The sequence below is a fragment of the Lissotriton vulgaris genome, chromosome 3_1 (assembly GCF_964263255.1).
Source record: "Lissotriton vulgaris chromosome 3_1, aLisVul1.2, whole genome shotgun sequence".
NCBI lineage: Eukaryota > Metazoa > Chordata > Amphibia > Caudata > Salamandridae > Lissotriton > Lissotriton vulgaris.
This window is the reverse complement of record NC_141689.1, coordinates 1,523,983,934-1,523,999,787: the sequence shown is the minus strand read 5'-3', so window position 1 is coordinate 1,523,999,787 and position 15,854 is coordinate 1,523,983,934. Positions and strand designations below refer to the sequence as shown.

Here is a 15,854-nt window from a genome sequence, read left to right as displayed (position 1 = left end):
TGCAGTAGCGACAACTTGTAGACATGCACACACATGTGCCAAACATTTTTGTGTTGTTGCTTTGTTTTTGCCTAGCTGGTCCCTATTGTTTCATTTAAGTGATGTTGGAAGTGATTTGCGTTTGAAATTAATTATTCTACACTGGTCTAATGAGTCATGTGGCCTACTTTAGACATTCTGGGGCAGATTTATGTTAACCGGCGCATCCCGAGGGATGCGCCAGTTAACGTGTGCCACAGTGCGCCACAGCTACGCCACCCATGGTGCGCCGCATTTATAATGCGGCGCACCATGGTGCAAAAACGGCACAGATGCGTGACGCATCTGTGCCGGAAATGTGGCGCATTGCTGGAGTTGCGTCGCAAGCGCGACGCAGCTCCAGCAAGGCTCGGGGGTACACCATCTGCACAATGCTGCGTCAAGACCTACGCCTGCTTCAAGCAGGCGCAGGGTTTTGACGCAGCATTGCCCTGAAAGTGACTGAGTGAAATCTCATAGATTTCACTCAGCCACTTTCAGGAGGCGTTCCTGCGCAGGAACGCCCCCCCCGCGCAGGAACGCCTCCTTATGGCGCAGTGCTTTACAACGTGACGCATCTCCTAGATGCGTCACGTTGTAAATAGGGCGCATTGTTTGCGCCGCAGTTGCGTCAAATAAAGTGACGCAATTGCGGCGCAAAGAGGCGCAACGGCCTTATAAATCTGCCCCTCTCTTTATTTGTTATCGGGTTTTGTGCTTGCAACATGTTGGATATTGCTTATCCTAGCACAAGTACTTTACAGACCTGCAATGCCAGAGCTATAACTTGTTGTCATGATTTTTTTAACATAACTTGGAAGAAAAGTTGCACTTTTTGGGTGTTTGATATCCTACGACACCTTCCTAATTTTAAGAGCTTTAACCACGAATCAAGCAGCACTAAGGGATTTCCAAACTTCCATCTGGCTTCTTAATTGTTCTCATTGCAGTGTGAAAGACTGAGGATTCAGAAAATTGAATTTTAGTAGAAAATTGAATCTACATAGTGGTTCACTCAAAAGTAAACTCAATAATGACGTTAAATTGCTTACAATTCCTGACATGGAAAGGGAATGACTCTGACTTTGCTATTTATTTGATAAATAGGCCTGGACTTCCTGGTTATAAAACTGGACAGGATATTGTACAATAAAAAAAATCCTAATGTAAATAATACGAAGGCGAACTACCTATGTCTGCGGGCATAGTTTGTCAGAAATATCTCAAAGCATACATGTGTTATATGGAAGGCTACAAGACGAAGGAAATAATGAGGGTATTAAAATGCTATTACATTTTCTGCGGTTTTTATTTGATCCATAAATGCCCCCCACCCCTCCTCAGTGCACCGATATTGCACTGACAACCATTCATGATTCTACGACTCTCCCAACGCTACAACTTACAAAAACTACATCAACATGTTGTCATTTCTTGAGTTGATGACCTATAGGGCACTCATGGCACTAATGGATGCCAGTAACGCAGTGAGGGACAAATGCAGAGACAGCAACTCATCAGACTCCATATCACCGAAAATGGCGACAGTTTCCTTGACATATTTGTGACACTAACGCCCCTTCGCTGGGGCAGCTGTGCGCGGTATAAGTAAAAATAACATAACATAACATAACTAACAACGATCAAGCCATGCTCAATACCACCACCACCTCACAAATGGACTTTATCTGCAGTGGTTTATCTCTCACCGGGCCAGTTTGCCCAAATAAGATCCCTCTAACATAGCCAGCTAGCCATTTTCTATTGGGGTGGGGGGGATAGACCACGGAAATCAAAAACTGGGATAAATACCCGCCATGCACAGAATACAGCTATTTGTTCGATAACGACAAGCCCATACTTTGCAGGAACAATTTTCCATTTCAAAAAATATTTTGTGGATGCAGCGAATCAGAATGCAAGGAAGGGCCTCATTATGAGTATGGTGGACTGGTGTCCTTAGGAGGGATGTGGCTCCACCTTACTACACGTAGTCTGGTGTTTCCTTGGGTCATGAACGTTGGACTGTGCAGCTTAAGAGGTAGGGGGAAATGGTATTTGTTTATCGTGTAACTTTGACTCCAAAGAGGGGAGAGGTTGTGGCATATTGGCTTGAGCTGCCGACTTCAGAGCCGGTGGGAACCAGGTTTAAGTTTAGGCGTTGATGTTAACATCATGTGACTCTGGGCAAAGAACTTAATTTCCCCATGCCTACAAGTCAGCGGTTTGAGATCCTCACGGGTGATCTGCCACGCCTTACAAATCCTGGATTTTGATTAATTTATTTCGTCACATACAAAAGTTACTTAGGAACAGGTATTATAATTTAAAAGCTACCACTTGGCCCCATTTCATATTCCTATGTTTGTTTTTTGCTTTGAGTAGCTCACACACTGCATAATGTAATTGCTCCTTAGCACTGCTGCTCTTCTGCAGACCACATGGTGCAAGAAGTAGGTTTGTGTTTTCAATAGCCCCACATTCTAGCTTTGTTTTTTACTTTTGAAAGCACTATTCACGGACTAGACAGCTGTGTTGTAACCCCCATGAGGCAACTTGAGCTTACTTTGGTTCAGCCTTGCAGTGGATCCGTGGGGAGAAGGGAATTGAATGAGAACAGTGGCTGAATGAGTAAAATGGTGCATAGACGACTGCATATCATTTTTATTTAAGCACCCAATTGCAGCACCAGGACACGCGGCCCTCTCTCATTAGGACTTAGGATGTTGTCAATTTCCTTAGTTCTCAAACAACAGTTTAGCTCGTCAGACTCCTGAGCCCTCGGACGTTTGTGTGTCTTTAAGGCCTATTGACAAATGTCTTGCAGTCAGCCTACTACGGGGAGCTGCGTGATACCCTATCTCAACTGGGACAGGGTAGTAGTGTTTAAAGGCAACTTCACCGCAACATTCCCCAACAGCAATGGCAAGGTCCACGGCGCAGGCACAGCAACAAGGTCGTCGGGGGGGGGGGAAGCCAGGCGAGGAAGAACCAGGTAACTGTGTGGGTATGCACTCCCTTTTATCCTCACCTGGCTGCCCCCGCAACCACCCAGGCGTCCCACCCTCACCCCTGCTGGCCTACTGGCCTATTGCGGACATTCCACCATTCCACCTGCGAAAATTCAAAACTGCAGCGCCACCGTTGGCGTTGCTTGGCACCGTCCAAACCGGCCCGCACCTGTCTTGAGGACCAGACATCGGTTGCCATTGCTCCTTGGGCCATTTATGTAGTTTAGTGCACTCACTCACAGTGTTAATTACCCTCTCAGAGTCTGGGCCTTGTGTAGCCTGTTATTATTAGCGTGTTAGCTAAAGTTTACCAATGGTAAGCTAGGCGTATACATAATAAATGCATAGCGCCATTATACACTTGCCTATTTTGTTGTAATGCTGGCATTGTATGTGAGATGTAAATGAGATCTCATGTCACTGAGCCATATTCGTGCCAGAATTTCAGCACTGTTAATCTTCACACATAGCAATAACAAGAACACATGCGTCGTGCATATGCATCAGAGTCCTAGTACATATGGATCACAATTGTTTGTCTTTGAGCACAACTTGGTGATTGTTATTATTAGCGTGTTAGGGAGAAGTGTGGCTCACTGGTTAGAGGAGGCAGACCTGGAAGCAGAGGTCAGCCCGGGACCAGGCTTCAATTCCTGGCTCGGCGGGGTCTTGAGTCCTAAAATATCCATGGGCTCGACAATTCTCGCTCCGGTGCCTACTCGATTCATGGGTTCACACTCTGCAACTCTGGGCAATAGCTTGATTAATCTCCGCAACGGCCCCTCGTGGCGGGATACCTGGCTTTCACCTTGCGGATACCCTGCTGGGGTTATCTCACAGGGGAATATCAGGACGGGTTCCCTAAGCAAGCGCTTAGAAACCGCTCGGTGATTTGCGCTATATAAATTCCCGTACATTTACATTGTGATAAATACACTTTTATTCAGTATAATTATGTGTATTCATCATCCCTTACTCACTATGTGTAGCGTTTCTTGTGGAAATTTGAGAAATACAAATAGTGTTAGATTTGAGCGTCGCGTTTGACACGGTGTCTCATGACATTTTGATGCGGCGTTTGGAGGAAGTGGGAATTGAGGGGACGGCTCTCCAATGGTTTCGCTCTTTCCTTTCGGACCGGTTTTTTAAAGTGGCTATTCCACCTGGTCAGTCCTCTTCCACCCATTGGGGCTGGGAGTCCCTCAGGGCTCTGCGTTGAGCCCCACTTTGTTCAACTTATATGTGAAACCGCTGGCTGCAGTCGTCAGACAATGTGGCTTAACCATGACATCGTATACCGACGACATGCAGCTGGCGGTGACACTCAGTGGGGACCCTGAGGTGAATGCTCCCAGATTCCGCACAGCACTCATAGCCGTGGCAAACTGGATGCGCACTAACTGCTCACAGTTAAATGCCAAAAAAAACGAGGTCCTGATCCTAGGGAAGCAGGCGGAACTCTGGGGAGACCAGTGGTGGCCTCCAGAATTGGGGGTGACTCCCATCCCAGCTGCCGAAGTTAAGAACTTGGGGGTCTGGCTGGATCCTACACTCTCCTTTACCAGCCACACAAAGAAGATTGCAGCTACCTGTTATGGTATTCTGCGAGGACTGAGACCAGTCCTCAAATTCTTCGACCCCCCTACTCGGCAACTGGTGGTCCAAGCCTCCATTCTTTCCCGGCTGGTCTATGGGAGTGCGCTGCTGCTCGGAGTGAATCAGGCGGAGGCTACTAGGCTGCAAAGGGTGCAGAATGCCGCGGCGCGGGCCATTGTTGGCCTTCCTAGATGTTGTTCTGTCTCTGCAGTCTTGACCTCTCTTCACTGGCTGCCGGTCAGACAGAGAATTAAATGTAAGGCTCTTTGTCTGACATTTAAGATCTTGAAACTTTCCTCTCCTCCAGCTCTTGCGAATCTTGTCTCCCCCTATGTTCCTACGCGGGCTCTCAGGTCGGAATCTCTTCATCTGGCGGTTAAGCCCAGGTTCAGACTGAGTAGGATGGGAGGTCGTTCCTTTTGAGTTCTAGCGGCCGGATTGTGGAACTCTCTCCCTGTCCATATTCGTGCCCTGAACAGCCTGACTCTTTTCAGACGCGCCATAAAAACTTATCTGTTCCCTACTGCTGATTGATTCCCTCTCTCTTCCAGCATCGATTTGTTGTGTTGTGGCACTTGATCAGGCGCCAGGACGCCCCTTTGCTGGGGCAGCTGTGCGCCTAATAAAAGTTATTAACATAACATAACATAACATAGTACCAAGTTCACACCTGTGGTGAAAGTACTTGAGGATATAAAGCTGCTCTTCATGTGAGCTATGTAATAACAAAAAGGGCATTATATATAAACTGTATGCAGCCGCAGAAGGAGCAGCCTGAGGAGAGCACAGGAAGTCCAGCATCTGCATAAGCTCCATGTAAATACAACAAGCATTTGCAATGCAATAGGTCTCGCATTAGTGAAAGCTTGAGCTATGGGCGTTGCTAATATTAATGGAACGGCAATAGCTCATACTTTCAGTAATGCTTTGCTTAAGTCATCGACGCCATATCATTGCGCTGTGACACTCTTATAAACATGTTCCAAGTAACAAGAACTTACAAAGAACGAGTTATTTAGGAAAAATGCATGCAAGGACATGCACTGCTAGTGCTACCTTTTCCTCTCAGAAGACAGCGAGGTGTCACTAACTCTGTCGTGATTAAATGTACCTTGCTATAACTAACTTTATTTCTTTGTCCGAGCACTTGGAGCAACCGTGTCCACCCTAGCCTAGGTATACATTCTACCGGCGCACTCGAGAGAAGTCTTCCCTGTTTTAAAGTGAAGTAGGTCTTGTTAAACTGTCTCAGCACTAGAAACGAGAGCAACTGCCTACCCTGCCCAATGCAGGGACACTTGTACCCATGTACGGTTCTCCCGTGGTGGTGTTCCAGGCTCGACATACCCAACATTCACCGGCTCCAGAGCTACTTGGCACCAAAGCAGCAGGAGCGATTAGACTCCATCACACCCCACCCCCCTCTACACTTGTCACCCACAGACCCATCCCCCTCATTAAACAAAATAATTTACCTGTACAGAGAGGGTGGAGCTGGCTAGGAAGGCCACAATGACGCGGGGGAGAGGTTTAGAACGTGCTAGTCTTGCTCCTCGTCAGAAATGCGATATTTTGGTCTCGTTTGTAGACAAGGAAGGCACCCTTTGCTGTCTGAAGCAGTTGAAGTGCATAGAAAGTAAGGGAACTATGATCCAGACCACAGGGGGGGAAGGGGGTCAGACTCATAGCCAAAGACAAGAAAATATTGTGTAACTATTTTATCTGCTCTTCGCCAATAGGACTGAATAAACCGTAAATGCAAAATACGGATTCAATTTCCATGGGGGCGGGGGAGCTAAGTTTTTTTGAGAAACCACTGACCAACGAAACCAGTGGTGAGCGCACACCACAGAGGAGCGGGGACGAAGGAGCGCGGCAGCAAGGCGAACACGCGCTGCTGCGCGTAATAGACACAGATGAAACTGGACGGAGCATAGGCGGGACATGCGCCCGACTTTGCCCAATTGTGTGCCTTACTTCTTTCAAAAAAACACGCTAAAGCCAATGGCAGCCAGCGAAAGCAAAATCACACGAACAAGCTATGGTCAGCTTTCAGAACCACGTACAAGAGGTCTCTCGCTGCACGAGCAGTGCTGCGCACTGCAACGCTAGGCACGAGACCTAAAAAGGGCAGTACGGTCAGGGCTATGGAAGTCCTTGTGCACTCTGTGTAGAGATAAAAGTGGGCTTTGTAGGTACTGTCTGCTGTGACAAAAATATAATCTTCTTAATTAATGGTAGACAGAGATGCAAGCCAAGTACACTATGTATTGCCAACAAGTGCACTCCATATTCACTGCCTGTTGAGAGTACCGAGGCCAAACAGCAATGTCCTAAGAGCAGTGTATGTAATGACAGAAACTGCAGTCATTTAGAATGACATGTGAACTATATGTATTTAGAAAAAGTACACTTTGTGCATAATGTCGGCGGTCATAAGAAGTGGTCTTTTGAAGTTACACCATCACCGAGCCATTCAGCTGCTCTTCTTGTGCACCTTAAACAGTCTTGCGAAAGTACACGGTGTTTTTCAGCTGCATTTTAAGCACACTGGGTAAAGAGAAAAAAGAGAGCAACTTCGTATGTAATCTGAGCAGCAAACCACAGAAAGAGCAGTTTGCGGACGGGATGATCAGCCGGAACCCGTGTCTCTGTCTGTCGGAGGATCAGTAATACTTGCAGGCTCGCCACCTGCTTGCATGTAATTGTAAACAAAATCACATTTTCACAGTGGACTGGGGCTGTCGAAGATTTCCTTCCCCAATAGTTTCATCCCGTCCGACTCCTGACCTGAGCCCTCAGCCCTGTGTGCTCTGTGCAGTCTTTATGGCCTGACAAATGGCTCGCAGCCTACATAAACTGGTTTGTTGCACACACTTTCAGGAATGCAAGCAATAGAATGTTTATTTCTTGATGTCTCACTGTGTCCAGTCCAACAAATCACAACAAGGTGTATTTACTCAGTAGATTTCATTTGTAAAGGTATATCACTAAATAAAGAAATCTGTTAGGTATTCAGCATTGTTATCTCAAAGTCTGTTATGAAGTTCTGAGGTTATACTGAATAAGCAGCTACCTACATCATTATCATATGAAATATCTTTATTGATGTCATAACTACATGTTCATAGTTGCTTTATTAACCTTCTTGCTTTCTCAAATTTGCTTGAAAATGCACCATTTCCCACTCTTTTTTCAAAATGTTCACATGGCAGAATCCCCCCCAGACCCCACCTTAAAATGGTCGAGCTCGCTCGCAGCGCTTGCTCGCCACCGGCCACCCATCCAGAACTTTTGCGCCCCATCACTTTCAAATGTCAACAGCCATCACTGTTGCCATGACCTGCTTCATCACCTCACTGATATTTACCACCTGCTCTGAGTGGGTGGCAAATATTTGTGGAATAGCCCCCGGAATTACGGAAATTTGGATTTTCAGGCCAGCATATTCACTATTCCAGGAACAAAAGCTCATGATGGGTGGATTTAGGGGTGTGGATAACAGCCAAAAATGGACATTCTGGACCCCAGATTATTGCATTGGAATCTGGCTGACTCGTAATGAAGGCCAAGAGGTTACCATCACCTCAGTGGGCGGGATTTGTTTAGTGTTTAGAGAGAGGCACAGAAGGCATACACAACACAGGTTCTTATCAAGGGGTTTGGGTTCTATTATTTCTGTAACATTAACATTTAATAAATTTCAGTGCGATTCACAAGGAGTTTGTCCTCTGTGATATGTTTCTAAATACTATGTTGAACTGCACAGCCTAAGCGAATCCGCTGTTGCAGTAGAGAAACTAGCTTATGAAAAGGTATTGGTGTGCATTCAGATAGCTTATCCTACATGGTGTCAAGATTATGACGTTGAACAATTTAGAGTAAGATATTCAGATCCTACATAGCAATTTCATTTTTATACTTTCAACTTTGGAGTTGTGTTGGCCAATAAACAGCAATCAGAGTACTCGAAGCCATGGACACAAAGGTCAATGCGTGCCTTTCTTTGTGCCAATATATCAATTGCATCTGCAGTGCACAGGGTTAGGCTGAGCCAGCAAAAACAAAACTGGCCTACGTGCCTTGTCTTTGTTTATATCCTATTACGGTATATTGACTGATGTCAGTGTGTTGCCCTTTGTTATCGTGTCATAAATGGTCTACTCTCTTTATCACGGATATTCTCATGGGCCATTATTGACGCAGCACAAATTTGCAGTGTTCGAACTGAGTTAGTTGGTCTTAGTCTAGCTTTAATGAATGCTGGTAGGTAGTATGTTCGCTTGGCATCTGAATGAAATGTGTTCACTAGTGCCACAATTGAGAAACAAGAGAATCTTCCAAGACTCCTATTACAGGATCAATGTAATTGCTGATTTGGCTAGAAATGGAGATTCTGATCAAATTACAGATTACATGGAAGGCAAGAATATCACATCCTCATTATTTTGCTATCCAAAAAAGCTGATGAAATCTGCGGGCTCAGCGATGCGGTGAGCGCAAGGTAAGTGTTTTTCTTTATTTTTGCGTTTTGTTTCCCTATTCCGTCGTCTGTCGCCTTATTTACCCGCCTTCCTGCCCCGCCCCTTCCTGCCCCGCCCCACCCCTCTACTCTTACTTGCGCCGGCTGTGCCTAATCACTGGAGCAAAGGAAGTGAGGTAACTATGTGTGTGGGGCCGGAAAGGTCACTTGCCATTGCTACTGGCAATGTGGAATAAATGCACATATTGCCAGTGGGGTAGGTAGGAAATGTCGTTGCCCTTACTGTGAATTATTCTGCCATTTGCTTCCACCAGCACCAGTTTATCTGCACCCTAGACTAGAAGGACCTGAAGCTCTGCAAATATATGATCCCCACCATTCCTCCAGGTATTTTTCGGATTGTGGATATTTAATTAGCAGGACTCTTCACTGTTGTGAAGCTTCTTCATGTTCACTGCTTCATAAATTTGCAAATGATACCTTCCCTCTGGAAATGGAAACTTAGGGGCATATTATCAAAACAGGAGATACAATTATCACCGCTTTATCGGCAGAAAACTGCCGATAAAGCGGCGATAATGGGCTTGATAATATGCTCTATGGAATTCCAATCGAAGCCCATGTTAGATGTGAAGACATCTAACATGGGCTTCGATTGGAATTCCACAGAGCATATTATCAAGCCCATTATCGCCGCTTTATCAGCAGTTTTCTGCCGATAAAGCGGCGATAATTGTATCTCCTGTCTTGATAATATGCCCCTTATTTCCTTGATATTTTGTGGTGGGAGGCAAACTTAATGAGGAGTGTGTTAGGGGCTAGTCCTTACTCCCTTGAATCATATGTTAGTTTGACTCAGTACGTTAGTATGAACCCGAAACCTAAGAAACATGAGCCATGTAACTGAATTGAAATTATGATGTTCTGGCTAAGCACAAGCTGTTGCTAAGTTATGTTATGGATTGTTCATATATATTTTAGTTGCTTTGTTATTTTTTTTATTTTGTGCTTATTGCCTTATCCATCACCTTCAGTTCCATAAGGCGAGCCAAGGTGTCAGTCATATGATGCCATCACTAACAAACGACAAGCAAAGGCCGGACAAGGGGAGTGCTCCAGCAGCATGGTGCTATTTTGCCTATTGTGACAACAGTCATTGCCTATTGTGGGGCAGGATGTTATCTCATAGGGCTGAGATTGAGGAGTAAAGTTGGAAAGCAGGGACCAGGAGAGAGGCAAGGAGAGAGCAGGGTAGAGCTAGTGTGGAAGGATGCTTGTGTATGGAATGATCCTCTCAATATGTTTGTGTCCCTCCAGATGGAGTGAAGTCCACCATTAAGGGCCGGCGGTTTAGGCATCTGGTCAGCTGGGTGAGGGGGAGTAAGATGGAGCTGGGAAGGGAAGCAGGGAGCATGAGAACAAGAAAGGGAGAATGAGAGGAAAGGAAGAAAAAAGGAGGTTGAATCATTTGACAGTATAAAGACTTAGGTCAAGACAGTGTTTGAAATCATGTAGACTGTGGGAGATCTACTAAGACAAGTCAAAAATACCACAGGTCAGGGGTGGGGTTCTCCACAATGGTGGCTGAGCGTTGCCCCACTGGCTCAGAACCAACACCTGAAAAAGAAAGCAATATACTTCATTGGACTGGAGAAACTGTACAGCTCCCCTGCGCTAGGCAGGGCGTCTTTTCAACACGGTCAGGCCAATCCCCGTGCTGCTCTCATACTATGAGAGCAGCGCGTGGATTGCACTGGGAGTCTGTGACATAGTACCAGTGTCAACTGGGACAAGGAAGACCGAGGCACTATGCGGGAGGTGGCCGGCAGCTGGAAGTAAGTTTTCCTTTTTTTAATTATTATTAACCCCCTTTGCTTCCCACGTGCTCACATCTTGCTTCCACACTCCCCCTGCCTCACCACTTTTAGCTAGTGGCGGCTGCCACTGCCCCAGGTACACAGGGAGCTGCCCCTCTCCTGTTTGAATTCAGGACTTTCTTCCTGCCCCAGTGCATCACCTACAAGGGTGACTATTGTTGCGCTGGCCGTGTTAGCCTTCAGAATCTTGCTTTTTTCCCAGGGGATGTTGAAGCCAAGTTGCGCTGATGTGGCTGCCACCTTGTAGATCTTCTCTTGCATCTGCAGATGAGTATGGGAGAGTATGGCCAGGCTGTCTGCAAAGTCCAGGTTGTCGAGCTGCGTCCAAGGTGTCCATTGGATCCCATTTCTTCTCCTTGCTGTGGATGTCTTCATGATCCAGTCTATGGCCAACAGGAATTAAAGACAAGAACAAACAGCAACTCCGGTTCTCACTTGGTAGGCTTCCTTGAGTTGTCCCATTGACTATCTTGCATGCAATTCCCTTGTGAGAGCTCCTAATGACTCTTACGAGTTTATCTGGCACACCGCAGTGGTGGAAGAGTTTCCAAAGGGTCTCTCTTCCACGCTGTCTATTACCTTCCCATTGTCAATGAAGATAACATAGAGGGGGGAGTTCCATTCCATCGGCTGCTCAATGATGATGCACGGCATTCCAATCTGGTCTGTGCAGGATCTATCTTTGCGGAAGCTGGCTTGCAGGTTGATAACTCCGCCATGGCCAGTCCCTAGCCCAGCTGTAAAAGGAGGAGGATTATGCATGGGGCACTATGTAAAAAAAATCCTAGCTACATAAACATCATCCAAAAGACATCCCAGACATAGGGAGAGAGGATCCTGTTTCACAGAGAGCTATGACGCCTTGTGGTGAAAGCCAGAAATCCCTGGAAGCAACAAAGTTGAACCGCCTGCTTTCGACAAAGACCATAACCATCGGAACATGGAATGTGAGGACCATGTATGAGATAGGCAAGGCAACCCAAACGGCAGTGGAGATGACAAAATACAACCTTCACCCTGCTTATCATCAGCGCGGCCAGATGGACATAGTCTGGACAGAAAAGACTGGCTCCAGGAGGAGTGCTGCTGTATTCTGGGCACAAGGAAGAGAAACCCCCAAACCCCCCACACACTCAGAGAATAGCACTGATACTAAAGCCAGCAGCCAACAGAGCTCTGATTGGATGGGAAGCTGACAGTCCCAGAATCACCACAGCAACCTTCCTCACCAAGAAAAAGAGGACCAACATGAATAATCCAGTGCTATGCACCTACAAATGCCAGAAAAGAACAGGAAAAAGAACAGTTTTGCAACAGAGTTGAGTCCATCCTAGAGAAATCCCTTGAGAGAGACATCACCATACTGATGAGGGACCTCAAAGCCAAGATTGGAAGCGACAACATGGGTACAAAGAAGTCATAGCAACCTTGAAGACTCGTGACAGTCCTGAACAATCTGTCTGATGTCTAGCCTCTGTACACATGTGCCAGCCATCAGACAGATTCACGTTTCAGGCATCTGTTCAACCTTTGATGGTCAGCATTTATTTTATTACACCAATAGTGAGTAATATAGTATTCTTCACTATTGGCATCATTAAAAAGGAAGCAGAAAAGAAGGCAAGTGAAGCCCTGATGCCCATAAGGATGACGTGCTTCAGTTATCGAGCATGAACTAAAGTATTTTCTCGGTGGCAAAACTCTGGCGACTTACATTTTCTGAAAAATAAGCTTTTTTCATGGAAAACAAAATGATAACTTGGTCATGTCCAGATATGTAAAACATACCTACAGGGGCCTGAATGTAAAACCCTTTGAATATGTTTTGCAGAAAGGACAGTCTTCACTGCGCATGCTGTTTACTAAATTTCAGTGTGCGGACCAACATCATTTCAGGATGTAAACATAACAGGTGAGGCTATATCTCAAAAACTTTTCTTGTAAGTGCTTGCTTTTGGCGGCAGATGGTGTAGCTCTGGTTGTTCCCTGTTTTTTTCAAGTGGAGGAAGAAGTAAAAGCTATCCTCATGGCTAAATACACTTGAACTATTACTTTGGACTTTTTAAGACTCTGCGCCGATCTGTACTACTTGCTTGATCTCTTTGCTTATTTGTATTACTTCTATTATCGACTTACCTGATTGTCTATGCTGCCTCTTATTTGATGTACCTACCCTATCACTCACGTATACCCACTATTACGCTATGCCCAAATGCCTGTTATTCACTCTCCTGTTCTTACCCCTTGTCTTTGTAAAGCGCTCTGATATCTGCAAAGATCTTGTTCGCGCTATATAAAACTTTAAAAATAAATAAAATAAATACATTTCATGTGCTCTGACCCCAGAGCAAATGATTGGCTAAAACCCAACTGGCCTATTTGACTTTTAGTTAAGGCCAGAATACAAATGTGGCAACACTGCACAAGTGTTGTGAAAGTCAAATGTAGCTTATGGGCATTTGTGTGGTTTTGCACCGCCCACATGACAGACTTTAAAAACATGTTATTAGCTGTGGATTGCTGTAGGCTGGGCGGCAGCAACAACATGTCAGAATGAATCGTTCTGACATGTGACAAGGCGTAATAATATAAATTAGGTGACCTTTAAAATGTGCCCTGGAGCCTTGAAAGCATCTTTTCATTGTGCCTGCCCACGAAGCTGGGTTTGTCTAGGTAGTATTTCATGTACAGCTAAAATCTTTTGGCCAAGCCGTGAGTTATTCTCAATGTACTTCTAAAGGGAACTGCCCTGACGCTGAGGTTTGCAATAAAAAACAAGCACTTTCAGGTACTTACCCTATCTCCTTTTGGACCGGCTGGGCCACTAACACCAGCTGGGCCATCCATACCCTAAACATCAAGAAAGAAACAAAGGGTTAACATTCAGCAGTCATTGTGGTCTTTCCATGACTGCAATGGCATCTGTTATGCCCTCAGATCAAGCATATCCAGTCATGACATCCAAATGCAGCTCACCGGAACACACAGTATTTCTCTACACATGCCTTATTGGTCCTAGTTAACTGCTTTGCAGGAATAGGAGCCAGAAGAGATGGTTCTGCAAGAAGAAATGTTGCAAGAAGGCAAAAAGAAGAAGGTTTCCTGTGAGAGTTGGGAGCGCACATACAGAGGAGGAAAGTGATCTCAGCAAGAACAGCAGAGCTTGACAATTGTAAGTGGAATGCTGTTAGATAAAGATTCCCAGGGCCCTGGATTATGAATCAGAGTCTTAGCATGGCATTGTCAATTTGTTGTCAATGTTTGACTGTTTTGTTTTCCTCACCCACCATTGTTGAATTCTGTCAGATCTCTGGGAATAAAAATCTTTTTAGAAGATTTAAAGAGAAACTGTGTAGAGAATCCTACAGTTTAAAAAAAGATATATAAAGAAAAAAAGACCACAATGCCCAAACATTGACTTCAGTGAGCAGACTGACTCCGGCGCCTTGACTGCACCGCCGCCCACCAAATAGTGAAATGGCAGCCAATCTGGCGGTAATTCCTGAAAGCACTGTCAGGAACCGCCATCAAAGAAGTTTCTGTCAATGCTTTTTTTTAGCTTGGTGCAGGGCTCCGTCAACATGACAGAGCTCTGAATCAAACTTTTCATTTTTATTATGAAAAAGAGTCTTTCTTTTTTTAAAGCAAAAAGAAAATGCCAGCCTCAGCATGGGAGCTACCTCCCATGGCGAGGGGGGCATTCTTTGTTTAATACTGCCCCTTACCTTCAGGGTTTGCCTGGCGGTGAGAGACAGTAAAAAAAATGGCTATGCCTACCCATCCTAATTTGGTGGATGGACATATAGCCAATTCTCAGTAGACCCTTACTCCGTCGGTCCATCAGAGGAGTTTGGACACAGCAGAGACGTAGTACTCTCTGCATTGGTCGGACTATGTTCGAACACGCTTTTAAATTTGTAAGCATACCATAATGTTGGCGGTAAGCACGTTTTATCTCCATTGCAATGGAATATGATTACTGTCAACATATAAACTGAACCCCAAGGTTTGAGAATAATGCCCCAAAACTTTGGGGAAGGACTAAATTCCTCATGAGGAAGCCAAAGAGGAAAATAAGCGAGTTGAAAAAAAAGACACGTGAGGCATGTAGCAGAAGACAGTGGCAGTGCTGAAAGCAGCAGTTACTTTCCCATTGGAAGAACCAAGTTTGAGTCAGCAGGAGCAAAGAATATATAACAGTAAAGAGAAGGTTCACTTAGCAATGTGAGCGACACCAAGCCAGCGTAGTTCCAAGCCTTATCCCACCTTATCATTTAGCAAAATGTTCCTCGGTGCACCCATTCACCCTTCACTCTCGATATAATATCACACCATTTTGATGATCTTGTCCCCAGCTGTTCAAAATACGCCCCCTTTGTTTAGACGCAGTATCAGCTCCATGAACAGAACTGCAGACATCTTCCTTGCCAATAGAGGGCGCTCGAAAGTGCAATAGAGTGAGAAGGAAAGCAAGGTGACAGGAAGAGGTGGGACTCACCCGGGGTCCTGGCTTCCCGTCGAAGCCAGACGCTCCCTGTATCATTAGGTGTGGATGATGAGTACATGAATGACAAGAACGTGAGATTAGTAATGTTGATGAACAAATGTCACTCGTTTTAAACAGCACAATTACAAACAGGTACACGGTTTAGGTATTAATCATATTTCTATGTTGGTATTAGTTAAAACGTTTTTCTACATTATGCCTACACACTTTAGTAACGACGTTGACTTCTTAATTGGGTTTAAATGACACTCATTGTATGTTTGTTATTTATTTGATTAGTTATCAAACACATGTCAGAAGATAGAAAGTTAATTCACGCTTTTTAATTGGAGTTTCTCGTATTATGATATACTCCAAATTAA

At 45.1% G+C, this 15,854-nt stretch overlaps 1 protein-coding gene across 1 annotated transcript in view; it reads right to left on the bottom strand.

Annotated features, from left to right (window-relative positions):
• COL25A1 (collagen type XXV alpha 1 chain) overlaps window positions 1-15,854 on the bottom strand; it is a 314,902-nt gene that overhangs the window by 34,529 nt on the left and 264,519 nt on the right. Inside the window, exons 27-28 of the mRNA XM_086962004.1 lie at window positions 15,484-15,519; window positions 13,782-13,835 (exon numbers count right to left, since the gene is read on the bottom strand). Of these exons, the coding sequence (XP_086818130.1) occupies window positions 13,782-13,835; window positions 15,484-15,519 (90 nt within the window). The remainder of the gene's footprint in view (window positions 1-13,781; window positions 13,836-15,483; window positions 15,520-15,854) is intronic.